This window comes from Malaclemys terrapin, chromosome 25 (assembly GCF_027887155.1).
Source record: "Malaclemys terrapin pileata isolate rMalTer1 chromosome 25, rMalTer1.hap1, whole genome shotgun sequence".
NCBI classification, from domain to species: Eukaryota; Metazoa; Chordata; order Testudines; family Emydidae; genus Malaclemys; species Malaclemys terrapin.
The window spans coordinates 15,915,589-15,943,220 of NC_071529.1; the positions used below are offsets into that span (position 1 = coordinate 15,915,589).

General features: G+C 62.1%; 1 protein-coding gene across 2 annotated transcripts in view; it reads left to right on the top strand.

Moving 5' to 3' along the window:
• CNTNAP1 (contactin associated protein 1) overlaps positions 1-27,262 on the top strand; it is a 27,309-nt gene extending 47 nt beyond the window's left edge. The window contains exons 1-24 of one of the 2 annotated variants that reach the window (XM_054014532.1): positions 1-60; positions 4,624-4,725; positions 5,089-5,282; positions 5,950-6,097; positions 7,646-7,849; positions 8,366-8,550; positions 9,021-9,164; positions 15,125-15,386; positions 16,975-17,124; positions 17,216-17,387; positions 17,875-17,981; positions 18,097-18,216; positions 18,719-18,922; positions 19,255-19,411; positions 19,794-19,921; positions 20,029-20,196; positions 20,488-20,706; positions 22,268-22,507; positions 22,878-23,105; positions 23,967-24,094; positions 24,433-24,526; positions 24,951-25,181; positions 25,606-25,653; positions 25,985-27,262. The exon at positions 1-60 is cut by the window's left edge and continues 47 nt beyond it. In XM_054014532.1, the coding sequence (XP_053870507.1) occupies positions 1-60; positions 4,624-4,725; positions 5,089-5,282; positions 5,950-6,097; positions 7,646-7,849; positions 8,366-8,550; positions 9,021-9,164; positions 15,125-15,386; positions 16,975-17,124; positions 17,216-17,387; positions 17,875-17,981; positions 18,097-18,216; positions 18,719-18,922; positions 19,255-19,411; positions 19,794-19,921; positions 20,029-20,196; positions 20,488-20,706; positions 22,268-22,507; positions 22,878-23,105; positions 23,967-24,094; positions 24,433-24,526; positions 24,951-25,181; positions 25,606-25,653; positions 25,985-26,178 (3,887 nt within the window). In that variant the 3' untranslated portion in view covers positions 26,179-27,262. The remainder of the gene's footprint in view (positions 61-4,623; positions 4,726-5,088; positions 5,283-5,949; positions 6,098-7,645; positions 7,850-8,365; positions 8,551-9,020; positions 9,165-15,124; positions 15,387-16,974; positions 17,125-17,215; positions 17,388-17,874; positions 17,982-18,096; positions 18,217-18,718; positions 18,923-19,254; positions 19,412-19,793; positions 19,922-20,028; positions 20,197-20,487; positions 20,707-22,267; positions 22,508-22,877; positions 23,106-23,966; positions 24,095-24,432; positions 24,527-24,950; positions 25,182-25,605; positions 25,654-25,984) is intronic. The other variant, XM_054014533.1, reaches the window with a different exon arrangement.
• Positions 27,263-27,632: the final 370 nt, after the last annotated feature.

Consider the following 27,632-nt stretch of genomic DNA (forward strand, 5'->3'; position numbering starts at 1 on the left):
GCCTCCTCCTCGCCGCCTGCGCGGCCGTCCTGCCGCTGGACCGCCACCGCTGCCCGCCCCGTAAGTGCCGCGGCCGCGGGATCTGCCCGGCTCCGCAATGCGGGACGAGGCCCTGCTGCCCCCGCTCCCAGCCCCAAACAGCCGCCAGCTTCGCTGCCCTTTCCCAGCGCCCGGGGAGCCCCCCCTTCCCCGCTGTAGAGACGGGGAAACTGAGGCACCGCGAGGGGAAGGGACTTTCCCAAGGTCACCTGGCCAGGTGGTGGCAAGGTCAGGGATAGACCCCACGAGCCCTGCCCCCAAGCCCCAGGGTCCCTTCCCCCGCTGGGATCAATAGTTCTCGTGCCATGGATCCAGCCCAGCCTGGTGGGTGCAGAGCAGCTACCCCTCCCCCCCCCACTGCAGCACCTGCCTGCCGCTCACTGCAGTCCTGAGACCAGCAGCCAGAGACAACCTCAGCCCCAGCTCCATCCCTGCAGAGCTGCCCAGCCCCGAACCCCCAGCAGATCCCCTGCCCGCCGGCAGCTGTGTGGGCAGAGCCCCTGCGCCCTGTCCCCCTCCCCAAGCTACTTCTCCGTGGCTCCCTGGAGCAGCAGCAGCTGCTGCAAAAAAACTTCCCCAGGAGCTGAGGGGTGTGGGGGTGCTTGGCTGGGGGCAGGGGGGGTGCCCATACAGAGCGATTTTGGCCCCGGCTGTGGGGAGGTGCCATGACCCCCTCTGTGCAGTGTGGAGCCTGCGTGCCTGGCTGGAGTGGGGCTGCCAGGGCCTCTCTTGTGAAAGAGGCTCCAACAACAGGCCTTTGCTGTGGATGGGGAGGGGGACGGTCAGGAATTACCCTCCCACCCCCACCCCCAAGCAGGATCCTGGGCCAGTCCCAGAGGAGACAGGACAGCCCCCTGGGGCTTGCCGTGTTCTAGGACTGGGCTGGCGTGTCCCTGATCTGCTGCACCCAAGGGGACATAGGCTGGGGCAAGGAAGCTGTTCCTCTGGCCCTCTAATGGTAAGGAGTGGGAGCCTGCCCCACAATGGCCCTGGGGTTTCTCCCCCTACAGGTGTCGCACGCAGGTACACGTAGCAGCTGGGCAGGATTCTGGGGGTGTTGGCCTCATGCCAGGGCCCAGCCCAGTGCCCAGCCTAGGCAGGGAGTGAATCCAGAGGGGCTGGTCGGCCAAGGTCTCAGGAGAGGCAGGTGGTGCCCGGGGCCATGCTGGGGGGGGGGGGGGGGGAGATGGCCACAGGGGCTTCTGCTCTGCTGCCCTGGGGGGAGGATGGCCCCACGGGCAGGTCAGTAATTGCTGATCTGGGACTGTTCTTTGGTCGCACGCTTAGCAAGCCTTGTTTGGGGTCTCTGGGGCATCCCGTCTGCTCAGGGAGAGAGCAGGGCTGGCCCCATCCCACCGGGAGAAGCAGGCGGTTCCCATGGCGCTGCCGGGATCCACCCTCTGGCACATGGGCCGGATTTTCTGACCTGTTCAGCGACTTGGCAAGGCGGCCGCAGGGTGCTGCGCCGGAGCACATGGCCAGGTCTGGCCTCGGGTGCGGCTCTGGCACCGCAGCAGTAACCTGGCCTGGCCTGGGGCTGCAGGGCCCTTGGGTTCCTCCCAGCTGTGTGGCTGTACCAGTGCCGGCTGCTCCCCGTCACCCTCGGGGCTGTGCTGAGCCCTGCTGAGCCCTGCTGAGCGGCTCTGCTGATGCCTGGGATGCCGGCAGGTGGTTGGGGACCCCAGGATTGCAGCTGGGGGGTGTGGGGGCGTAGCCCCTCTCCCATCGGGGATGTCTGCTCTGCCATAGCCCAAGAGGCACTGGGGCCTCACTAGCCAGGTGTCCCCAGGAATAGGCACCCAGGGGTTGGGGTGCTGTGGGTGCCACAAGGGGGCTCTGCAGAGCAGTGGGGCTGGCTGGGGATGTGCCCCCAGGGCCCCCTCCCTGGGCTGGGGCAGTGACCTATCCCAGCTGCACTGACTCCCCCCGGGCCTGTGTGACTCCCTGGGCTCAGCTGGGGCAAGGCGCTGGCACCGAGCAGGGCTGGGTGCCTTAGTGAGGGGCTCTGGGCCCCTCTGATACCCTGGGGTGAGGGACGTGGTTCTGGACTCCCAGAGAACAGCCCAGGAAGGGGGGCTGAATGTGGAGCCTCAGTCTCTGCTGGGCACCACCCCCGAGCCTGTGTAGGGCCCTGCATCCTCATGGGTAACTGCCCCAGCTGCTCCCCCGCCTGCCTGTACCCCAGCCCAGCCTGCCCCCCAACCCTCCCCCCACCGAGAGGGGAGTGTGCAGCGGGGTCCCTAACGTGCTGGAAAATGGGGGAGGTGAGTACAGCTCCTGCTGTCCCCCCATAGCCCCTCACTCTGCTGCTATCAGCTGGGACGCAGGAGAGGGGGAGAAAGAGACTCGCCTGGTGGGTGCCCCGTGGGATCCGGCCAGTGCATCGGCCTGCGTGTGGAGCCGGCTGGGGCTGCCCCACCTGATACAGGGCAGGGGCTGCCTGGCCCCATCGGGAGCCTCCAAATGGAGATTTGCATAACCCCCTCCCCGTCCAGCCCTGGGCTCTCTCCTGCCAGCGCCAGCGGCATCCCAGGGGCACTAGCCTGAGGCTAGCGCTGGGGGATGGGAGTGTTTTGGGTGCCCGGCTGACACTGCAGGAACATGGGGCTTCCCCCCCTCCCCTGGCCAGGGTCTCCCCAGAGCCACATACAGGCAGTCGTGTGGCTGGTGCGGGCAGCTGCAGGGCGTGTCAGCTCTCTGCAGTGGGAGAAAGAGAGCCGGTGAGCAGAGGGAAGCTTTGCTGCTCCAGGGAGCCCAGTCAAGCCCAGCCACCCAGAGCCCTGTGTGGGGCAGACTCCCTGGCTGAGCCCAGGGGCCCCGCGTGGGGCAGACCCTTCCTGATCAGTTGTTGTGCAAGCAGCAATGGTCAGTGTCTCTGGGGCAGGGCCCAAGGGCCACGCTGTCTAGCACCAAGTGTCCCCAGTAGGCAGGCACCATCCTGCCCTGCCGGCTGCCCCGGGACCCTGGCCAGGGTCACTGCTCCCCACAGCTGGGCTTTGCCCTCCTGCATCTGGCCGGGTCCAGGTGCCTGGGAACAGCCGGCCTTTCTAGCTCACTGTGAAATCACTGGGAGAACGTGGCAGGGGCAGCATTCCCCGAGGCCTCGCAGCCCTGATGGCTCCAGGGTAGCAGCAGGGGCTGGGAGGAGGGATGCACAAATGCTGAGTAACCCATGCAGGTACCCCCAGTTAGTTCCCTGTCTAGCAGATATCAGAGGGGTAGCCGTGTTAGTCTGAATCTGTAAAAAGCAACAGAGGGTCCTGTGGCACCTTTAAGACTAACAGAAGTATTGGGAGCATAAGCTTTCATGGGTAAGAACCTCACTTCTTCAGATGCAAGTAATGGAAATTACTGTCTAGCAGATGACTCACTCACCAGTGCAGCACCTCCTGCTGGTCATCCTGGAATTAGCTTAATTCCAGCTTCCAGAGCGCCTCCTGCTGGCTGGTGTCTCACCTGCCTCAGGCCTCATATCCCTCCCAGACCCCGATGCCCTTTACTCAGGGTTCTGCCCCAGCAGTACCCCCTCACGCTGGGTCTCCCCTCCCAGGGGAACCCCCAACCTGCTACTGCCAGTCATCATCTAGCCCCCACTCCCTAGGGCAGACAGCAGTCTGTAATGGCCACACATCACTGGCAGGGCGTAGGACCAGCTGCCTCCGCCCATCCCTGGGCTACACCTCTGCAGCCCCAGTACCTCCTTCGGCCTTTAACCAGGCCTCAGGCTGGGGCTCCTCTCGCCTTTCCCCAGCCCTGCCCTGCCCTGCCCTGCCCTGCCCTGCCCTGGTCTGGTCTGGTCTGGTCTGGTCTGGTCCCCTCTGTTCCCAGACAGCCAGGCCCTTCTCCCTCCAAGACTGGAGAGAGACTCTGACCCAGCTCCTCCCTTAGCCCTTTTATCAGGGCCTGCTGTGGCCTGATTAGGTGTGGCCCCAGCTGTGGCTGCTTCCCCAATCAGCCCAGCCTTCCTCCCCGGAGTGGGGTATCTGCCCCGCTACACCCTTCCTAGAGACACCCTGTCCCCTCGGGCCTCTAGCGCCTCCATCTCCAGTGGGCCGTTCTGTGCTGTAGTCAGTCTGCCCTATGCTCCCCTGGCCCGGCTGGGCCTCTGGCTGGACTCGTGTGCTTGTGGGTGCTCCATGGGGGGGTGAAGGGGGTTGCATGTCATGACACAAGGACCAGAAGGAGTTGGGAATGCTGGTGAACACGGGGGGGCACTAGATGGATTGGGAGCCTCGCACAGGCTCAGCCCCCAGGTCCCACAGGGTCGGGGTGGGAGCCTGGCCCACCCTGCACACGCACTGGCTGTGCGGTCATAGGGGACACTGGGGGGAGCCATCGGGTTACCCTCTCCCGGCCAGGGTGGCATCTCAGCTACTCCCCTGCGATGGACAGCTGCTGGGGACGCAGAGACCGTGAGCTGTGGCCAGTGTCAAAGGAGTTAATGGGCCCCATTGGGTCCCTCATGCCCAAGGGTCCAGCCCTGCCCCCGGTGGCAGACTCTGAGGCCAAGGGCTGGCGTGGACTGGGGGAGAGGAGCGGAGGCCAGGCCGGCAAAGTGGCTTTAACGCAGCCTCTTCTCTGCAGAGCACTGTTACGATGAGCTGGTTGCTCCCCTTTACTCCTCATCCATCGGTGCCTCCTCCCGCTACAACATCTTCTACTCGTCCAGCTTCGCCCGGCTGCACAGTGAGTCCCGCCTGCCTGGCCCCGGGGAGAGCTGGGCCCAGGAGCCTGCCCCAGCCACGGGGCAATTGCTGGAGACCCAAAAAGCAGTGGCCTGGCTGCACATGGTGCTGGCGAAGGAGGGAGGGTCCCCAAATGCCCCAGAGCAGCGCCTGGGCAGAGTGGGGAGGTTAGTAGGGTTCCTATGGGATCCCCCTGTCAGTGATGCCCCGGGGTCCCCGTGGGGTGGGGCGAGGCCCTGGGGCAGCTCGGAGGGCGTTTACCCTGCTGCCCTTGGGCAGCTCTGGCCCCATTTCTGAGCTGAGCAGGGAGTGGAAAGGCCAGAGCCGCGGGTGGCACCGGATCTAACCATGCCCTCCGGCACAGGCAGCAGTGGCTGGTCTCCAGACCCCAGCGACAAGCAGCCCTGGCTCCAGATCGACTTGATGCAGAAGCACAAGATCAATGCGGTGGCCACGCAGGGGACGTACAACACGTATGACTGGGTGACACGTTACATCGTGCTGTACGGGGACCACCCCAGCAGCTGGAAGCCCTTCTTCCAGCTAGGGAGTAACTGGGTAAGGAGCTACTGCCACTACATCCAGGGGGCTGCCACCAGTGCCAGCGCCTTGCCTGGCTCCTGAGTGCCCCCGTCTGCACACGGCTCTGAGGGCACGGGACAAAAGTCTATGAGACCGTGCCAGGCTAAAGGAGGGAGTGGGAGCTGCCGACTTTCCTGCCCCACGCCACAAGAACGAGAAGACAGTCGCTGACAGGGGGACATTCAAAACTGATCTAAGGGGAAACTCTCCCACCAATGGGGGGTTGGCCTGTGGAACTCCACACCACAGGACGGTGGCGAGGCCAAGAAGTCAATAAGGCTCGAAGGGGGGCTGGCCAGTTCGATGGCTAGCAAGAGCATCCAGAGTGACGGCTGCAGTCTGTGGTAACAAACGTGGGAGGGAGCGTCACTCCTCCTGCCCCACTGCCCTGATCACTGAGAGACCAGGCTAAGAGCTAGCAGGGGGCGGATCACCCCAGCCCCGCCACTGTGGGGTTCTGACACCTTCCTCTGAGGGGCTGGGCCCTGTCAGAGAGAGGCCACTGGCCAAGCCAGGCCTCAGGTCGGCTACAGCCTAGGCCGGCCCGGGGGAGCGTGGTCCCCGCGGGTGGGAAGGGGCTGGTGGGGGGCGCAGTCACCCCACGCTGCGGGGGCTGTGTTGACAGGGGCTGTTTCTCCGCCAGACCTTCTTTGGGAACGTGAACGAGAGCGGGGTGGTGCGCCACGACCTGCACTACCCCATCCTGGCTCGCTACATCCGCATCATCCCCCGGGCCTGGAACCCGCGAGGCAAGATCGGCTTGCGCCTGGGCCTCTACGGCTGCCCCTACCGTGAGTGAGCACCAGGCCGCCGGGGGAGCCCTGGCGCTAGCTGGGCCTGACGCTGCGGGGAGGGGGCTTGGGGGTTTCCTAGAGGGCATAAAGGCTCTGAGCAATGGGCTGGCTTGGCTGGGCGCTGTGTGGCACAGAGCCCCGGGGCCCCAGGCCCCGTTCAGCCCATCGGGTGATTTGGAGCCCATACAGCTCCCCAGGAATTCAGCTCTGACCCCCACCAAGTCCTGCCCCAACACCCCACTGCCCCCAGCCCTCCCCACTGAGCCTGGAGACCTGTTCCCCTTCCTCCCGCTGGCGCCCCCGAGGCTCCTGTCCCAGCTCTCCTCCGCCCCAACCCCTCCTCTTCTGCCCCACTCAGGACAGTTTCATTTTGTTTTAAATTTTGAAACAAATCTGGTGATCAAAACAGCCCTGGGGAGCTGTAGACAGGGGCCATCCCAGGGCCCCTCTTGTGCCCCAGGGTGGGCCTGCAGGCTTCTGACCTCAGTTTCCTTCCAAGTCTCCAAAATAATTCACCGTCACCAGTGTCTTCTAAACAATCTTCCCCCTCTCTTGGGGTCTAATCTACTCAGATCTATCAGCTCCCCTTTTGCTTCAGGGCTTCCCAGCCCTTCTGGGGAGCTGGGTGCCCCCAGTCCTGGCCCCCTGGCCTGGAGACTCTCCCTTGGCTTGGGGGTGCACAGCCCTCCTTCCTGGGGCTGGTCCAGACCGAGCTCTCCTCTCTGCAGCTCTCTCCTTGACTGGGCTGAAGGCACCTGACCACCTTGACCCTGACCAGGGGGGTCTAATCACCCCAAAACCGGCCAGGGGAGCCTTGCCCCACCCCCTTTCCAAGGCTCCTGGGCCCCCAAAGGAACAATGGCCTGGATAACCCGGCCAGTGACTCATGAAACTGCAGTACAAACCTGAAACAATTAGAAAACCAAACGCCTTGTAGATGTTTGCAGACATCAGGCGTCCCCTGAGTCTGGCTCTCAGCAGGGAGGGTAGGGGCTAGGCAGAGGGGTGTGGGCAAGTTTGGCCAGTGCCCTGGGTGACGTTGGGTCTTGTTGTCACGGAGTGTGGGGGGACACAAGGCCCTGCACCCCCGGCTTCCTGCGATTCACCATGACTCTCAGCCAGCCAGTAAAGCAGAAGGTTTATTTAGACGACAGGAATACAGTCCAAGACAGGTCTTGCAGGCACAGATAACAGGATCCCCCCCAATTAGGTCCATCTTGGGGTCCCAGGGCACCACAGCCCCCTTGGGAGGTCAGAGCCCCATCTGCCCCACAGCCATGTCACCAGCCAGCTCCTGAAACTCTCTTCAGCGACCCCTCCCACAGCCTTTGTTCAGTTTCCCGGGAAAAGGTGTCACCTGGCCTTCAACCCCTTCCTGGGTTCTCATGTTACATGCTCAGGTATTTTCCCCCTAGGCCAGTCTCCCATCCCCCAATGCAGACCGTCCCAGCCAACCTCCCTTGCAACCGTCCCAGCCAACACTCCCCACTCAGCATTCAAAGACCACAGTAAAAACAGTCCCAGTTCGTTACACTCGTCCCCCAGGGTCTGATGTGCTGTACTTCGACGGGGACGATGCCATTTCCTACCGCTTCCGCGGCAAAACCGTCCGCACTGCCCAGGACGTCTTTGCCTTCAACTTCAAGACGATGGAGCGGGAGGGGCTGCTGATGCACGGCGAGGGCTCCCAGGGGGACTACATCACCGTGGAGCTGAAACAAGCCCAGCTGGTGCTACACATCAGCTTAGGTGAGTCTGGGACTGGCTGGGGCGCTGCGGGGCTGCTCAGTGCTAGGGAGGGTTACCGGGGATGGTAGGGCTTGGACAGGGGATGGGGGTTAGAAGGGGCTGCACAGTATGGGGGGAGATTGACAGGGGCTGCTCTGTACTCTGGGGGGCATTGTTGTGGGGTGAGCAGTGGGATGGGGCTCGGCAGGGGCTGGGCCGTACTGGGGGGAGGATTGGGGCCATGGGGGGTGAGCAGTGGGATGGGGCTTGGCAGGGGCTGGGCCGTACTGGGGGGAGGATTGGGGTTATGGGGGTTGAGCAGTGGGATGGGGCTCGGCAGGGGCTGGCCTGTACTGGGGGGAGGATTGGAGCCATGGGGGTTGGGCTGTAGGATGGGGGTTGGCTGTGGCCAGTCCGTACCTCGTAGCGGGGTTGTTGGGGGTGGGTGGCAGGAGGGGGGTTGGGATGACCCCTGAGCGGCACCGGGGAGGCTTGAGGCCCCTCCCTGTCAGTAGGGTGACTGGCCGGCCTCCCCAGGCAGCAGCCCGATGCACTCCAGTCAGGGACACACCACGGTGACGGTGGGCAGCCTCCTTGATGATCAGCATTGGCACCAGCTGCGCATTGACCGCCACGGTCATCACGTCAACCTAAGCCTGGACGGGGAGGTCAGACGTTTCCGCTGCAACGGGGACTTCCAGCACCTGGACCTGGACACCGAGGTAGAGCCTGTCCAGTCCCAGCGGGGTCGGGAGGGGCAGGGGCAGGACTGGGGGGCCTGCTTCTTGGGGCGGCCCGGCTGGACACTGCGCTGGAGGGGACTGCCCAGCGCAGCTCTGCCCGGGCTCCCAGCCCTGAGGGGACAGAGGGGGCCCATCATGTTGCTGTGCTGAGAACTGTGGGCAGCAGGGCCCCGGGGCTCAGGCTGCGCCCGTGTGATGTCCTCCGAGCTGGGACCAGGAGCTAAGCCAGCGGCAGATCACAACCAGGCCCCTCCCTGTCCCCTGTGGGGCTCTGCTCTGTGCTGGAGGGGGCTACCGGGGGATACCCCCGTCCCTGGGAGCCCAGAGGGACGCAGCCCAGCCCCACTGGTGCCGAGCTCCCTGCCGGGCAGGGGGCATGTCCCATCTGCACTGGGCGAGCGGTGCCCCAGACGGCTGGGGCTCAGCCCAATCCCCCTGACTCCCCACAGCTGTTCTTCGGCGGTGTGATCAGTCAGAAGAATCGGAGCCTGGTCTATCGACAGAACTTCCGGGGATGCATGGAGAACATCTTCTTCAACAGGGTCAACATCATTGACCTGGTCCGCAGGAGAGCGTCCAACATCCACTTCGAGGTGTGGGGAACCCCAGGGAAAGGGAGTGGGGGTTCCTGGGGCGCAGGGGGAGTGCACATGGGGTCCCTTTGGCCTTGACAGATCTGTCCCAGGCACGTTGTGCGGAGGCAGCTCTGGCTGTCAGCGACCCGAGCCCGGCGTGGGGCTAGGATTGAAGCTGGCTACGGGCCAGGAACTGTCTGCTCCAGCGCTCACTCATCCAGCCCCAGATCGATAGCGCGAGGTCGTCCTGGGCCCGGGGCCATCAGCTGCTGTCACCAGGCGATGGGTGCGAGCTCAGAGCCGGGGCCTCAGCTGCGGCTGCCTCATGGGTTTGGCTCTGGCGGCTTCAGGCTGGAGTTGAGCAGAGCTCTCTCTGCCTGGTTTGGATCTAGAGCTCACAGGAACACATGACACCAGCGGCAAGTAACACAGACAGTCACAGGAACAAGGTCCACTCTCTCTTCTCAGTGTGATTAAAGGTACTAACACAGTGAGGAGGGTCCCACAACTAGATCCATCCAGGCACCAGGGATAGCTACAGCCACTCACATCCTCCTGACAGTGTTAGGGGCTGATGGGTCTCCTGGATTGATCATCAGGAGAGGGATGGTTCCTGCTGGATCCTCCCATAGGAAGCTCCTTTTTCCCCACTCTGGGCACCTCCTTTTTGTAACGTGATTCTGCCTATACCTACATTCTGCGCATGTACATGAAAGTGTCACCCCTCTTTTTCCTTATCGGTCTGGTGTCCCTTAGACATTGAAGGCCCTCCGATTTCTATAGGTCGTGTAGGCTCTCTTTATTTAGTTATCACTGACGCACAACTTGGATCCTGTGGTTAAGACACGTTAGAGACAGATGTGCCTCTACACCATTTTTGTGAGTTAAAGTTAATCTTCCAGCTAATTTTTTTCAGTATTACCCCTTGGAATCTCTTTGCCCATAATCTTAGGGCATCGGGTTATTCTTCGCTCACTTACTTCGGTCAGCATTTCTGAGCTCCAAGGCCTAAAATAACTAACCTAAAATCTTGCAGGCCTCAGCCTAAGGCTGAAATGCAAGACCTTTTCTTACTTAGCTTTCTAAATACTGACCACTCTTATACTTTTATCATCCTACAACTTAACCCTCTTTAACATACAATGATTATCTAGCACATGACATGGTGTTAATCAGAACATCACACAATAAATGAATAATAAACTAAAATCACTGGCTACATCCAGGGCCGGCTCTAGGATTTTTGCCGCCCAAAGCAAAAACAATTTTGGCCGCCCCCCCCCCCCCCTCGCCCCGTTCTTTAATTACCCCACCCCCGGCCCCGCCTCAACTCCGCCCCTTCCCCAAATCCCCAGCCCTGCCTCCTCCCCCCAGGCTCTCAAGCCTAGGAGGGAGGGAGGGGGAGAAGCGGCGCCCGCGCCACGGCCACTCGGAGTCTCCCCCCCCCCCTCCGAGGTTTGAGAGCCTGGGAGGGAGGGCGAGTAGCGGCGCGCGAATCAGCTGTTTCGCACGCCGTGGCAGCAGCAGCGGAGGTGAGCTAGGGCGGCCAGGGCACATTTTTAGGGGCGGAATTCTGGCGGCCCTAAAAATGTGCCACCTCAAGCACCAGCTTGTTTTGCTGGTGCCTAGAGCCGGCCCTGGCTACATCTCCCCTTCCCCTTGACAGGGTGAGTGTTAGCTCACTATCAAGAGATAATAAGACAGTAAGAGCCCTGTCACATACATATTACATGCCACTATGCAGCAATGATTAATACAGTAATACACAGCAAACATCATTGATCTAATATTCAAAATCTTATATGTAACTTACCTCTATACCTAAAGTTTCTATGTAATGTAACTCTAGACCCATGCCCTCATTCTATACGTATTAGGGATTAGTTCTTCCTCTCTGGATCCTTTACTCCTCTGCACTGTGGTACGTAATTATAATCATAGGGAGCTTCTGGACCGTGATGTGGGCTTATGTTACGCATGTCTTCATACACATCCACATCCTCATCTGCTTCTCTCATATTAGCCCTGGCTGCTTGACAGTAATTGACAACAAGAGAAAGGAAACAGGCTGAATTACACAAGGCAGGGGGGGTTTAACCCTTTCTGTACACATGGGTCTAAGTCTTCCTCCCAAGTAACATAGGGTAAGGATGGTACACATAGTAAAGAAACAATGGCCAGTAATCCATCCCTTCCATCCAATTCCCATTCCTCCAGGTGTACTGCCTTGGGAGCTGCCACTATCTAACATTTCAGATATTGCTTGATTTGCCTTGTTCGTTTCATTACTAATGTCAATTAAATGTGACTCTTTTCTTTCGAGTTGTTTGAGTGGTAAGGTCAGTGGTGGTATCTATGCAGGAAACACTGGAGTACTTTGTCCAATAAGATCCCGATAATCAGGGTTACTAAGGATAATGGTTTAATTGTTAGAAGTGGGCATCGGAGACACCGTTGCGTGCCCAATCATTGTAGGCACTTGTGGTTTAACACAAAAATGTGGAGTTGTGACCACACATCTGCACTGGCAGTGGCAATTCTTTGCGATTGGTCACTACACAACACTGTCCTTCTCCAGGAAAGGCTATTCGCTCCATAGGAGATCTCCATTTGGTTAGTTGTAGGGTGACCAGGTGTCCTGATTTTATAGGGACAGTCCCAATTTTTGGGTCTTTTTCTTATATAGGCTCCTATTTAACACCCCCCCCACACACACACACACACCCTCTGTCCCGATTTTTCACATTTGCTGTCTGGTCTCCCTAGTTAGTTGTATCTTTAACATGAAATCTGTGTTGCATTCGCTGCCAGTAAATCCCATTGGTACATTTCCAGGTGATCACATAGAGGAGTTATTACCTCAAATTACCATAATTGATATGCTTTTTGATTCTCTCAACACCAACCTTCATCCAAATTAACATTCCTGTACCAAATAACCCTGTAGTGCTATTCAGAACCCCCAAAAGACCAATTCCTCGTTTTCTTCTAGGAGCATACAGGTTAGTTCGTATGTCCAGACCCAAGTTAGCAATATCCTGCACTCAGGGTTGAAAAGCAGTTACCCTATCCACAAGCAGTAGTGCAAAGAAAGATGCAACTTTAGTATCTCTCTATTAGCTGCAATTACTCATTGCCAATTAGATACATTTAACACAACAAACAGAGGTGCCAACTTTCCACTTCCCCTGGGGGTTCTCAACCCCCGCTCTGCCCCCACTCCACCCTTTCCCCCAAGGCCCCACCCTGCCCTCTTCCTGCCCCCCCCATTCCATCCCCTCCCCCGAGCATGCCTGGCCCTAGCTCAGCTAATGGTGGGGGATGGGAGGAAGGGGGAGGGGCTGATCGGCAGGGCTGGAGGTGGGTGCTGAGCACCCGGTATTTTTTTCCCATGGGTGCACCAGCCCGGGAGCACCCAGGAGTCAGTGCCTATGACAACAAGGAAATGCAGAAATGGTACTTGGTTAATGAATACCCCTGGGATAGGGGTAGCTGTGCGACCACTGACAGGGCCTGCTTGCAACTCAGGGCATTGCACTGAATTCTGTGACTCACAGTCTTTTCCCACTAGCATTGCCTGCACCTCTGCTTTGAGTAGTTATTGATAACTTTTGTTCTATCCAAAAAACTAATTTGGACACAGGCTTCGTTGTTTAGGTTACATATGGTCCTTGCTCCGTTTCTTACTGGGCTTTGTCACTTGGTTCTGTTTTTCCATGATCCATAAGGAATTCCATCACTTATTGGCCAAGAGTGACTTCCACCCAACTTGACACCCTCCCCCCGCTAGATTCCGCCAATCTACAAAAGGCTGAAAATTCATTTTCTTCTGTATCCTATGCAAGAACAATTTGTTCCCCTCCTAGTCCTTTAATGTTTTGGTAAAATTTGTTATGAGTAGTTGGACCAAGTAGTGACTGCCTAATTTTTTGGGCAGATAATGCACATACCTTCCTCCACGTCTCTGGACCTACAGTGGAAAATCGTTCCATAATACACATTTTCGCCATCTTTCAATACTAGACGTAATCCCAATCTATACAGACCTGACATGATTTTGTACCTTATGTATTGTCAAAGTTGTACTCTTAGTCCATGAGATAAACAAAATTTTATCCCAAGTCTTAAATATAAATTGTCCTTGTTCTGGTTGATAATCCCATTCGAAGAAAATTTCAGCTAAAAGGCATAGTATCGCATCCTGGCCTTGATCTGGGTTCATTCTTTCTCGCACCCAAATCACTGTTACCTGTCCAGCCTTACCCTCAATAGGCAAGTCTGAGTCCAGTCCCAGTACAACAGCCTGATCTACTGCAGTGATCGGTGTCTCTTATGGCTAAACAGTCTGTGGCATAAGAACATAAGATCAGCCAGACTGGGTCAGACCAAAGGTCCATCTAGCCCAGTGTCCTGTCTGCCGACAGTGGCCAATGCCAGGTGCCCCAGAGGGGATGAACAGAACAGGGAATCATCAAGTGATCCATCCCCTGTCGCCCATTCCCAGTTTCTGGCACACAGTTTGAAAGGCAGCATTCAAGCCGAAGTACAGGATTAGTGTTGTTACACCCCACATTTTTTTGCTTTTCCTGTGCCCGGGCTGACTCTCACCGGCTCTTGGGTTACACGCTTTTGCAGTCAATGGCTCGCCTTCCTCTGCCTGTGGAGAAATCTCTCTTTTCCGGTACAATTTCAACTGATTCGCAGGATAGAATTGATCTAATTTTCTGCTCCCATGTGAGATTCTAATTTTGTATACAGCGGCACCGAGTCTATCCACATTTGGCCCAGTCCATCGGCTACGTAAGTTGTGTTCAGGTGCAGCATATGATAGGAGCGTTGCTTGGGAAACTGGAGACCCAAGTTTTCTCTCTTTGGCTTTTATCAAAATAGGCTTTTGCCTTCCATCTGGATTTCCCCAGTTTGATGGCTACCTGCAAGTGAATCTGATTCCAATGTTTTTGTAATCCTTGCAGAAAGGTTTCAACTTTCACTCCCTCTAGCTGTGAGCCACTGGCATGCCGCAAAAGATGCTCTGGCATTCGCCTAGTCATCACCTCAAAGGGTTTATGGTCTGTGGAGGCCGGGGGAGTTACCCTGAGTGACATTAAAATGAGTGGAATCAGGGTGTCCGAATTGTGTCCATTGGCATCTACCAGTTTCCACAGCATGAGTTTGATGGTGCGATTTGTTCGCTCTGCCATCCCTGGCAACTGAGGCCTGTATGGAAGGTGCCGTTTTTGTTGCACTCCCAACAACTGTACACGTTTTTGGAACACTTGCCCAATAACGTGTTCCTCTGTCTGACTGTTCCCTAGCAGGGAGTCGCCAGCGAGAGGAGACTTGTTCCACTAAGATCTTTGGTGTAGCTAAGGCAGTGTTTGCTTTCAAAGGAAATGCTGCCACCATTTGGAGACTGGAGCAGAGGGCATTGGTTTCCTCTTTGAGCCTTCTGCAAGGGTCCCACAAAAGCAATTTGCAAAGCTTGCCCTAGACACTCTTAAGGGAGCATTTCTTTTTGTGGGGATAGGATTGTTCTGTGCACAGACCAAACAATTTTCACTGTATTGTTGCACATTTGCCTTCGTGCACGGCCACCAACCCACTGAGGTGAGGCGCTGCATGGTTCTGTCTACCCCTGGATGTCCTCCTGAGGGTGTGTCATGCACCAGGTAGATCATTTCCCTGCAAGCTGGGATGGGACTACCCATACTGGGAAACGCTCTCCAAGGTACACCAATACACCCTCTTCTATGTACAACTCTGATTTGTACTTTTGATATGGGGAACCTTGTGATAATTAAATCCGGGTTCCTTGTTTGTCTTCTGATTTTGATCCCAGAGAGCCCCAGGGCGGGGCCCACGTGAATGGGCCTGGGCTGTAAGTGCCCCACTCCTGCCCCGGGCAGCAAGAGGGGAAGCGGCAGTGCCAGGGGGCTGGACGGAGCTGGGCACTCACCAGCTCTCGTGGTTATTCCCAGGGCCACGTCAGCCATTACTGCCGGGATCAGCTCTACATGCCCATCACCTTTGCTGGCATCAACAACTACCTGCAAGTGCCAGGCATCCCGCGCCGGAACCGCCTGTCCGTCAGCTTCAAGTTCCGCTCCTGGGACACGGTGGGGCTCCTGCTCTACACCAGCTTCGCTGAGCACCTGGGCTCCCTGGAGATGGTACTGAGCAACGGCCAGATCAACGTCTCCATTGCCCAGCCCGGCCGCAGGAAACTGGAATTCGCTGCAGGTTCATAGCTCCCCGGGCTGGTCTGACCTGCTGCCCTGACCCTGACCCCGACCCCCACCCTGACCCTGACCCTAAGGTTCATAGCTCCCCGGGCTGGTCTGACCTGCTGCCCTGACCCTGACCCCGACCCCCACCCTGACCCTAAGGTTCATAGCTCCCCGAGCTGGTCTGACCTGCTGCCCTAACCCTGACCCCAACCCCCACCCTGACCCTGACCCCGACCCCCACCCCAACCCTGACCCTAAGGTTCATAGCTCCCCGAGCTGGTCTGACCTGCTTCCCTAACCCTAAACCCCTGACCCCACCCTGACCCTCACCCTGACCCTAAACCCCTGACTCCTGACCCTCACCGAGCTGGTCTGACCTGCTGCCCTGACCCTGACCCCCACCCCGACCCTGACCCTAAGGTTCATAGCTTCCTGGGCTGGTCTGACCTGCTGCCCTGACCCTCACCGAGCTGGTCTGACCTGCTGCCCTGACCCTAAACCCCTGACCCCACCCTGACCCTAAACCCTGACCCTAAACCCCTGACTCCTGACCCTCACCCTGACCCTAACCGAGCTGGTCTGACCTGCTGCCCTAACCCTGACCCCGACCCTGACCCTAAGGTTCATAGCTTCCCAGGCTGGTCTGACCTGCTGCCCTGACCCTGATCCCAACCCTGACCCTAAGGTTCATAGCTTCCCGGGCTGGTCTGACCTGCTACCCTGACCCTGACCCCGACCCTGACCCTAAGGTTCATAGCTTCCCAGGCTGGTCTGACCTGCTGCCCTGACCCTGATCCCGACCCACAGCCTGACCCTGACCCTAAACCCCTGACTCCTGACCTCACCCTGACCCTCACCTGACCCTAAACCCCTGACCCTAACCGAGCTGGTCTGACCTGCTGCCCTAACCCTGACCCCCACCCCCACCCTACCCCCGACCCTCATCCCTAACCCTTACTGGGCTGGTCTGACCTGCTGCCCTGACCCCGACCCTGACCCTAAACCCCTGACTCCTGACCCCACCCTGACCCTCACCCTGACCCTAAACCCCTGACCCCACCCTGACCCTAACCAAGCTGGTCTGACCTGCTGCCCTAACCCTGACCCCGACCCCCACCCCGACCCTAAAGTTCATAGCTTCCCGGGCTGGTCTGACCTGCTGCCCAGTGCAGCCCATGGGACCCCCCCCCGCCCCTTAGCTCCCAGAGCAGAGCGTCAAGGTTTGGATTGGAAATGACCAGTGCTAGAGACCTCGTTCCAATGGTTAATTACTTGCACGTTAACACACCTTTGAGTTTGTCTAGCCTCCGCTTCCAGCCATGGCCCTATGTCGGACCATCCTCTGCTAGACCGGAAAGCCTGTTCCCAGATAGTTCCCCATCTCGGCACTTACAGGCTGGGATCCCGACCCCCCTTCCCCTTCACTTTGTTACGTGACCAAAGAGGGGGCTAGGGGAGGAGGGGCTGGGGGGAGGCCAGCCCCATGGCCACCTGCTGGGGGTCTCAGGCCCCAGCATTGAATTGTCCCGCCAAGGGGGCGCAGGAGGTGATGGGAACCAGCCACCTGTGGGCCCACTTGCCCCCCCTCTGCCCCCATCCAGGGTACCGGCTGAACGACGGCTTCTGGCACATGGTGGAGCTGGTGGCGCGGGACGGCTCGGCCGTGATCACCATCGACGACAACGACGGGGCCGAGTTCCGGGTGGCCCACCCCTTCCAGCTGCGCACCGGGACCCAGTACTTCTTTGGAGGTGGGCGGCCCGGGCCGGGGCGGGGTGGGGGCAGGCTGGGGGGCAGGCGGCAGGCAGCACTCACCCCACCCCACCCCCGTGTATGTTCCAGGCTGCCCCAAACCCGCCGCCATCACCGGCTGCCTCTCGAACCAAACCACCTTCCACGGCTGCCTACAGAGCATCAGTGTTGACGCCCAGCCCGTGGAGCTGGACCTGCTGAGGCAGGAGCGGCTGGGGCAATACTCCAACGTGTTCTTCAACATGTGCAGCATCGCCGACAGGTATGTGCCGGCCGGCCGGCCACTGCCTGACCCGCGCCAGGAGCTGGGCTGTGTCTGCGCCGGAGGGCTGCCCCAGAACAAACCCTGGGGGAGAGGCATGGGCTTGTCCTCGGTGCCTAGGGCTGGGCCTGCAGGGACCTGAGATCGAGGCTTTGCCCTGCCGCCAGCTGTCAGCCCCCCCATTTCTGCTTGGTTCAGAGTGAGCTGGTCGGGGCAGGGACTGTGTCCGCGCAGTGCCCGGCCTGTCGGGGGCCTCGATCTCCGCCGGCATCCGTGCAGCGCCGCCGTCATTAATAGCAGCTCGACGCACAGTTTGCCCTGGGGTGGAGTGATCAGGTTTGAGGCAGGGTCTGGCTGCGCTGGGACAGAGGGCAGGTTTGCCTGGGCAGCTCTGCCAATGGCTGGAGTCACGGCCGGATAGCTGCACACCCTGCTCACCCCGGCGTCCATGCGCCCGGCCGTCCTCAGCTGCATCTGTCCCCGCCAGGTGCACCCCCAATCTGTGCGAGCACGGCGGCCACTGCCTGCAGTCCTGGGATGACTTCATCTGCGTCTGCAACCTGACGGGATACAAGGGAGAGACCTGCCACAAATGTGAGCTCCGGCCCAGCCAGGGGGACGGGGGGCTGAGGGCGGGTTCCCGGCCCCAGCTGCCACACCCAGCCCAGCTCGCTAGTCTCATCCCAGCCTCCTGCTTTGCCTGTTCCAGCCCTTTACAAAGAGTCGTGTGACGCGTATCGGCTCAGTGGGAAAACATCTGGGAACTTCACCATCGACCCTGATGGCAGCGGGCCCCTCAAACCCTTCACCGTCTACTGCGACATCCGAGGTAGCCGGGTGGGGAAGGAGAGATGCTAAAGGGTCTGGCAGGGCTTGGGAATTGGGGCCTTTCCCCTCTAGGGGGCGCCGGCTCTGACCCAGCCCCAGGGCAGGGACTGGCTGGCTCAGGGGGGCAGGGAATGGGGCACAGGGCTTTTCCCCTCTAGGGGGCGCCGGCTCTGACCCAGCCCCAGGCAGTGGTGACCAGAAGCCGTCCCCACATGCAGCACCTGTGTGGTGGGGCTCCTGGAGGGCCGGTGACGGTGTCCATTCCAGAACCAGGCACGAAAGCGACTGCCCCCGGCCCTGCCTGCAGAGGGGCCCTCAGGGCGGCCAGGGCTGAGGCCCATTGGTAGGGAAGGGGATTGGACCTTGTCATGGTGCCCGGGCTGCCCCCATTTCCCCCCGCCCCCGAGTGATGCAGGAGAGAGCTGGAGGGAAGGGCTGGGCGAAGGGACTCCCAGGCTGTTCCCACGCTGACTCCATCCTTTCTCCTTGCGTGTCATCCTCAGAGGATCGGGCCTGGACCATCATTCGGCACAACCGGTACTACGCCACGCGGGTGAGGGGCTCCAGTCTGGACCGGCCCTTCCTGGGCGCGGTGGAGTACTGGAACGCCTCGTGGGCGGAGGTGGAGGCCCTGGCCAACGGCTCCGAGTACTGCGAGCAGTACCTGGAGTTCTCCTGCTACAACTCCCGCCTGCTCAACACACCCTGTGAGTGCCGCGGGGCGCTGCCCTGCCCCTGGCGGGGAGGAAAATGGGGGGCTCTGCCCCACCCCAGCAATGGGATTAATGGGGGGGGTGCTGGGGGGTCACTGCCCTGCCCCAGCAGTGAGGGAGGGGAGGGTCATGGGGTGAGTCTCATGGTCCCTGCCCACCCCCTCTGCGCCTCCTGTCTGGGCAGGTGCGGTCTGGCCCCCTGGGTTGCTCTCCATCTGGTTGCACAGGTTGATGCTCCCTCAGGACGGGGCTCACTCCCCGAGCCCCATAGCCCAGCTCAGCCCCCCCGCCCCTGGCCTCACCCATGGCTCTGTCCCCTCCCCCAGACGGGCCGCCCTTCAGCTTCTGGATGGGCCGCCACAACCAGCGCCATTACTACTGGGGGGGCTCCCCGCCGGGCGTCCAGCGCTGCGCCTGCGGCCTGGGCAAGAACTGCGCCGACCCCAAGCACTTCTGCAACTGCGACGCCGACCACGCCCAGTGGTGAGCCCCTGGGGGGCGGGAGCATGGGCTGGCTCTGAGGCACACGTGGGGAGCAGTGCAGGGCGGTGGTGAGGTGCCTGGGGATGGGGTGGCTGAGGTGATGGGGTGGAGTGGGGCAGCGCAGAGTCGGGGTGGGGTTGGTTGGAATGGGGCAGTGCAGAGTGCCAGAGGGACGGGGGTGAGTAGGCAGCGGTAGTGGGGGGCAGCTGAGTGGGGGCAGGGTAGGGTGGGGCAGTGGGGGGTGGAGCAGGGTGGGGCAGTGGGGAGTGAGGCAGTGGGGGGCATCCAGCTGGGGGTGGGGAAGGAGGGCAGGGGCGTGGAACGGGCGGGGGGCTCCTGTCCCTCTCTGACCCCGGCTCTTTCACCCCCGCTCCGGTTCTAGGAGAACGGACAAGGGGCTGCTGAACTTTGTGGACCACCTGCCCGTCACCCAGGTCGTGGTGGGAGACACCAACCGCTCCCAGTCCGAGGCCCAGTTCCTGCTGGGGCCGCTGCGTTGCTATGGAGACCGTGAGTGCCTTGCTGGGCGGGGGGCACGGCCGGGGCCCTTGCAGGGTCCCTCTGTCCTGCGGAGGAGGGGCTGGGCCTGGGTCTCACCCTGCCCTGGTCTCTTTCAGGGAACACCTGGAACACCGTCTCCTTCAACAAAGGCGCCTCCCTCGTGTTCCCCACCTTCCTGGCCAACCACAGCCTGGACATTTCCTTCTACTTCCGAACCACCGCCCTCTCCGGGGTCTTCCTGGAGAACGGGGGCTGCAGGAACTACATCCGCATCGAGCTCAACAGTAGGGGCTGGGCGCGGGGCCGGGGAGTTGCAGACGGGATCTTCCAGAACTTGGCTGGAGTGGGGGGGGCTGTGGGTCGGGAGTGAGGGGCACCGGCAGAGCTGTCGCAGGGTGATGGGGGCAGGGGGGGGCTGCGGGGCAGGATTGAGGGGCACCGGCAGAGCCGTCGGAGGGTGACCGGCAGGGGCCAGGGCTGGGACTGCAGGGGTTGTGGGCGGGACTCCGGGGGGCCCAGGGAGTGGGTGCTGCTGGCAGGGAGCCCCCGAGAGTTGACCTCCCCTGCTTCCCCAGCCACCAGAGACGTGGTGTTCGCGTACGACATTGGGAACGGGGACGAGAACCTGACGGTGAGATCCCCCGTCCCCTTCAGCGATGACGAGTGGCACCAGGTGAAGGCCGAGATCAACGTGAAGCTGGCGCGCCTGCGGGTGGACAAGCTGCCCTGGGTGGTGCGGCTGGCCCCACCCCAGAGCTACATCCGGCTGGAGTTCGACAGGCCCCTCTACGTGGGTGAGTGAAGGGCAGAGCCTGTGGCCTCCGGGGCTGCTCCCAGCGCCCGGCTCAGGCCCCTCCCCAGCCCAACAGCAAATATGGGGTGCTCCAGCTCCTCCCCTTAGAGAACCCAGGAGTCCTGCAGCTGGCACAGCACAGCAGGTTTAGAGCCAGGCTAAGGGCCTCCTTGGGCTGCATTGCTCCTTAGCCAACAGGTGGGGTATCCTGGCTTTAAAGGGTGCTCTGCTCAGACCTGTAACCAGCCCTGGCCCAGGGCCCCCGTAGTGTGCCAGGCCCTTGCCCCCCTTTCTGCAAGGGGGAGCCCTGCAGCTGCAAGAGGGGCCCTCGGGCTCCCCCACCGCCCAGCAGAGCCCCTCACCCCATCCGATCCCTCAGCCTCCTTTCCCTGGGGCTCTGGCACCTTCCCTCAGTCAGTGCCAGGCCTGTCGGAGTGCAGCAGCCCAGCCTCCCCCCCCCCCCCCCAGCCCCTGGCCCAGGGGAGACAGTGACCCGGGTGCCCGGGGACAGTGGTGCATCACCAGAGGGGAACCAGAGTTGCTGGGCTCTTCAGACAAGAATTACCCCTGGGGGCAGGGTGCCAACCACCCAGCTCTGCACACCCCGGACTCCTAGCATGCCCCCATGAACCTCCTTTCATTTCCCCCCAGATTCTGTGCCCCCTTTCCACCCACCTCTCTTATCATGAGCCCACCCTCCCTTCTCCCCCCATTGTCCCCCCCCTGTGCGGGGGCTGTCTGGGTGTCCCCCCAGCAAGGTTCCCCCTTCTCCCCCTCCTGCCAGGGGCTCTGGGTGTCTCCTTTTTCTCTCCCCAAAGTACCTTGCTCTCCTCTGGTTTGGAAGCAACGGGCACAGGAGCGACGCTCAGTAGGCAGTGAGCAATGGGGCGGGGCCAGGTGGGGCGGGGCTGAGCCTGGCCTCACCTCCTGCCGGAGCACAGGCCTGGGGCAGGGGGTTGCTAGGGGTTAACCGGGTGGCACTCAGCTGTTTGAGGTTTTGTTTGATTTGATCCCCAGAGAGCTGCCAGGTGCCTGACCCTGCGGCTGTGTTCGGCAGCTGGCAGGGGCTCCATGCATCCCCCTGTGGCCCCCTTTTCCCAGAACCCCCAGGTTCTGCCCGTTCCAATGGAGAACTGCTCAGCTGCGGCGTTCAAACGTTACCACGGTACAGACAGAAACACAAGCCAGCCCCAGGGCCCACGCTCCCCTCAGCACTTCTTCAGTCTCAGTGCAGCACTGGCTAGTGGTGAGAGCCGGGGTTTGGGAGCCAGGACTCCCGGGGTCTGTCCCCAGCTCTGTGACGTTGGGCACATCTCTCCGTTGCTCAGTGCCTCAGTTTCCCCATCAGGTGCGAATCGGGGTCTCTCCTGAGGGCTGGGGTGTTCCCAGGCGCTGAGCCCCGAGCACGGCTAGTGAAGGGTGAGGTCGATTTTCCCGGGGGAGTTGGTGCTTTGGGGCTCTGCCGATCCTCCCTCGGGGTTGACCGCCCAACCCAGCCTGACAGTGCAGGCCTTGCCGCGGTGGGGGCAGCCAGGCCTGATGCTCTCTGTCCCCCGGGCCAGGCTCGGCCGAGCACCGGCTGCGCCCCTTCCTGGGGTGCCTGCGGGCGCTGCGCATGAACGGGCGGACGCTGAACCTGGAGGGCAAGGCCAACGAGACGGAGGGCGTGCGGGTGAACTGCACCGGCTACTGCCAGTACCCGCGGGTGCCCTGCCAGAACAGCGGGCTCTGCGTGGAGCGCTACAGCCACTACACCTGCAACTGCAGCCTCTCCGCCTTCGACGGGCCCTTCTGCAACCGCAGTGAGTGGCGCTGCGCCGCCCGGGGCACGGCCGCCCGGCCAGAGGCGGGGTGAGGGGCAGGGCAGGGAGCCTGGGGCACGGCTGCCCGGCCAGAGGCCAGGGTGAGGGGCGGGGCCCCGGGGGCAGGGCTCCCCGCCCAGAGGCCGGGGTGAATGGAGCTGTACCAAGGCTCCTGTGTCACAGCCCCACAGGTGCAGCGTGGGGCAGGCTTTGCTGTTCCCATGTCAGGTGTGATCCCTGGGGGCGTGGGGGGGCCCCAGAGACTCAGGGAGCAGGGCAGGATGCTGGGGTGCAAGGGGGGGTTTGGAGGCACGTAGCTGCCCCCCACCTCAGGCCAGGCCGTCTCACTCCCTCTGTGCCCCCCATGCAGACATCGGCGCCTACTTCGAGCCCGGCACCTGGGTGCGCTACAACATCCTGCCGGCCGAGCTCTTGGCCGCCCGCGAGTTCGCCAGCATCAGGAGCCAGCCGCTGCCGGGCTACAACCTGACCAGCGAGGAGCTCAGCTTCAGCTTCCGCACCGGCACCGCGCCCGCCGTCCTGCTCTACGTCAGCTCCTTCCGCAGGGACTACGTGGCCGTGCTCATCCGTGAGGACGGTGAGAGCCCAGGGACCTCAGGCCGGAGCCAGGGACCCTCCCCAGCCTGCCCGCCAGGGGCCGGAGCCAGGGCCACGTCCCTCCACGGCCTCAGGCCGGAGCCAGGGGCCCTCCCCAGCCTGCCCGCCTGGGGCTGGAGCCAGGGCCACGTCCCTCCACGGCCTCAGGCCGGAGCCAGGGGCCCTCCCCAGCCTGCCCGCCAGGGCCACGTCCCTCCATGGCCTCAGGCCGGAGCCAGGGGCCCTCCCCAGCCTGCCCGCCAGGGGCTGGAGCCAGGGCCACATCCCTCCATGGCCTCAGGCCGGAGCCAGGGGCCCTCCCCAGCCTGCCCGCCAGGGGCCGGAGCCAGGGCCACATCCCTCCATGGCCTCAGGCTGGAGCCAGGGGCCCTCCCCAGCCTGCCCGCCAGGGGCCGGAGCCAGGGCCACGTCCCTCCACAGCCTCAGGCCGGAGCCAGGGGCCCTCCCCAGCCTGCCCGCCTGGGGCTGGAGCCAGGACCACGTCCCTCCACGGCCTCAGGCCGGAGCCAGGGGCCCTCCCCAGCCTGCCCGCCAGGGCCACGTCCCTCCATGGCCTCAGGCCGGAGCCAGGGGCCCTCCCCAGCCTGCCCGCCAGGGCCACGTCCCCCATGGCCTCAGGCCGGAGCCAGGGGCCCCCACGGCCTCAGGCTGGCGTCGCCCCCTCCCCACCTTCCCAGGGTCTTGGCCCAGAGCTGAACCCCCTCCCTGTCAGGGATCCTCAGGCCCCGGTGCATTACTGGAGGATCTAACCATGTAGCCGGCCCCCCGGTCCCTCCCCGTGCTGGGTTCTGGGTTGTTCGCGGCTGGCCCCTGCTCATCGCTCTGGGCCTTGCCTTGGCAGGGAGCCTGCAGCTGCACTACGAGCTGGGCACCGGCCCCTACGTCTTCCCGCTCACCACCACGCCCGTGACGGATGGGAGGCCCCATCGCATCAACATCACCCGCATCAACCGCACACTCTACACCCAGGTACCGCCGGGCAGGGCCGCGGACTGGGGCCAGGCCTGCCCTGCAGGGATCCACTCCAGGGGCCACTGGATGGGGGCAGGGATCTGCTCCAGGGGCCGCGGAGGCAGGGGTGTCGGGGGGAGGTGGGTGCCAGGCAGCGTTGTTGTGATTGAGGGACATGAGACTTTCTGGCTGGGGCTGAGTGGCTGGACCCGGATTGGCTCCCGCGAGGCCGTGCTGAGCTGACGCAGCGAAGCTCCCGGGTCAGTGGCTGAACGAACTGCCCCTGGCTGAGCTCTGGCCCCTGAAGGGGTGTTGGGGGCTGCGGGGGCTGAGCAGGGCTCTCACTCTCACCCCAGGTGGATTATTTCCCCGTCACGGAAAAGCAGCTCTCCTTGTTAGTGGACAGGAAGCTGGACTCGCCCAAGAACCTGTACCTGGGGCGCGTGATGGGTAAGCAGGGCCCCGGGAAACTGCCTGCCCGCTCCCCCCTCCAGGGGAACTGCCCTGCCCCCTCCCCCCTCCAGGGGACCCGCCCTGCCCTTCTGCCCCCCAGGGCCCTGCCTGTCCCCCTCCACCCCCCCGGGAAACTGCCCTGCCCCTTCTGCCCCCCCTTGGGAACTGCCTGTCCCCCTCCACCCCCCCCCCGGGAAACTGCCCTGCCCCTTCTGCCCCCCCCTTGGGAACTGCCCTGCTCCTTGGCAGCTCGGGGCCCTGGCAGTGGCCACCAGACAGGCTGGGACCCATTCGCCCATCCCCAGCTCGTGGAAGCTGAAACCCCCTAACCAGCCCTACGGGGCCAGAGTAGCCTGCTCCCCCTCCCCACTGGGGGAACCCCCTGGCCCCAGTTAACCCCCTCCTCTCCATGCTCCTGCAGAGACAGGCATGATCGACCCCGAGATCCAGAAGTACAACACGCCCGGCTTCTCGGGCTGCCTGTCAGGGGTGAAGTTCAACAGCATCCTGCCCCTCAAAGCCATCTTCCGCCCCAGCGGCAGGCCGGTGTCCTACAGCATCACGGGGGAGCTGGTGGAGTCCAACTGCGGCTCCATGCCCCTCAGCATCATGGACATCCCCCCCGAAATGGACCCCTGGTACATGGGCACAGGTAGGGAGGGCTCATGCCAGCCCCGCCCAGCTGCACTGGGTTCTATCCCCCGCTCTGGGAGAGGCGTGTGGGGGAGTCTAGGGGGTTAGGGGGGGTGGGGAGGAGCCAGGACTCCTGGGTTCTACGCCCAGCCTCAGCTGCAAGATGCATGAGCAGTGGGAAGGCAGCAGCCCTATCGCCAGGGCTGGGCCCTGCAGCACTGGGGGGAGCAGTTCTTGCCGGGCAGCCCGCCACCAGCCCCAGCCAGCAGCGCAGCGGCGGGAGGGCCGGGGGCAGGTCCCTGGCTGCAGGGTCCTGACCCCATCACCCCCTTGCTGGGCACATGGGCTGGGGGGCAGGGCTGAGCTGTGCACCATGTACCAGCCTAGCCCTGCCCCCCCCCCCCCCCCCCCCGGCTGACCCCCCGGCCCCGTGTCTCTTGCAGAGTTCCCCCACGTGCACGACGACGGCTGGATCGGGATCATCACTGGCTGTAAGTGACGCGGCCGCGCGTTCGCACCAGCCAGCAGCAGGGCCGGGTTCTCTCTGCCGGCAGCCGAGGTCACCTGCTCTCGCGCCAAGGGGCTGCCTGCAGGGGCGGTGTGAGGCTCGGGGGAGAACTCGGTTCTGGCTGCACTGGGCTGGGCCCATAGCTGAGCCGGGGGAGGTTGCTGGCCCAGCCGCGCGAGTGGGGAGCTGGGCTCCAGGGCCCGGCCTGTCTCGGGTGCCCCCGTCAGGCTGCGGCAGGAGAGGGGACCCGGCCTAGGGCTCAGGCCGCGGCTGCAGGAGGGAGACGCACTCACGGCTGGTTTCCTCCTTCCCAGTAGTTGTGACCTTCTTGCTGCTGCTCCTGGCCGGGCTGCTGCTGCTGCTGTATCTCCACCACCACCGCTACAAGGGCTCGTATCACACCAACGAGCCCAAAGCCGTCCAGGACTACCACGGCCCCAGCAAGCCCCTGGTCCCACACAAGGACCAGAACCTGCCCCAGATCCTGGAGGAGGCAAAAGGCGAATAGCCGCCGGCTGCAGGGGAAGGAAGGGGTTAATGCCTCAAACGCTGGCACCTCCTGCACGGTGCTGGGAGGGGACCAAGCGCTGCCGGACCAAAGGGGCCAAGCAACCCAGAACTGCCAGAACCTGGCTCCTGGCTGGGGCGTCTGCTCCTTCCCCCCCCCCCGCTGCACCTCCCCTGCCTGCGCCGCCCCGCGGGCCGCCTGGGGCCAAGAATCTAGCCTGGGAGCCCCCGGGCAGGGCCCACATCTTCCTCCCGGAATCACGCTGAGCCGACCGCTGGCACAGTAACAACCCCCTTGCCCTGCGCACCGAGCGGAAGGTAGGGGCCATGCCGAACCCCCCGCCCTGGTCCCCCTGGAACCAGCTGGTGCAATCTCTCCTGTTCCCCATGGACAGGATGTCAGCCCCTTGGGGCGATACGGGCCTGCCCAGAGACGCCCTCTCAGCCCAAACCTGGGGAGTGGGGCACGTTTGGGGGCTGCCAACCCATCTCCCCTATAAACACCGCAGCTTCCCCTTGGAGGAGACACGGGCCTTCCGTGGGGCTAGTTAGCAACGCTAGCAGCTAGATTTCCCGCTTGTTTGCTTGCTTAGCAAAAGCCATGAAGTGACCATGCACTATAGAGCCCTGGAACACGGCCCGTAGGGCGTGTTCTGCGCCCCGGCCGCTACCTGCAATGCACTTGCTCGTGCACACCCCCCTCCCGCCCCCGCACTTTGCTGCTCTCCTACAATCAGGTAAAGACCTTTGGAGTCTTTCTACTATTTTTGTTGCTGACCGGTTGATTACACACACGACGTTTTTTTATTCTCTCAGTTTGTATAAAAAACAAAAAGAAACCAGGGCGGCTGCTCCGGGTGAGTGCGTCCTGGGGCCCGGGCTATAGGGTGCTACATCTCTGCAAGAGGGGCGAGCCCTGCTGAGACCAGCCGACCCCGGGACCCCTCCCATTCCCGCGCTGCAGCGGGACAGACATGCCTCGAGTGACCCAAAGGCCTGGCTTTGCTGGGCGTTTTATTTGTTACAGCTGTTTTGTTGACTGACACATGACAATGTGCAAATAAAGGCAGAATGACAGAGTTCAACACCCCAGCCTCGGGTTGGTTTGTGCAGCGCCAGAAGGGGGTTTCCCTGCCTGGGGACACTGCGTGCTGGCAGTGAGACAGGCCCCTTTGCTAGCAGGGGGCAGTGTCCTCCTGGGGGTGGTAGAGCCGGAGTGTGCCTGCTGCCGCCTACGGGAGAGGGGGGTCAGAGCCAGGCCTAGAAGCAGCCTGGGGGGCTGGAGAGTTACGCAGCTGTGCCCATCCCTAGCACCGGGCAATGCTGCAGGAGTCACCGTGCCCCCCCACCCCCCAGGGCTGCTGCTGTTAGCCCCGTCAGGCCTGCGGCGAGCTTGCGGGTCAGAACAGAACAATACTGCAGCCAGATGCCCACGTGCAGCAGGGCACCTCCAGG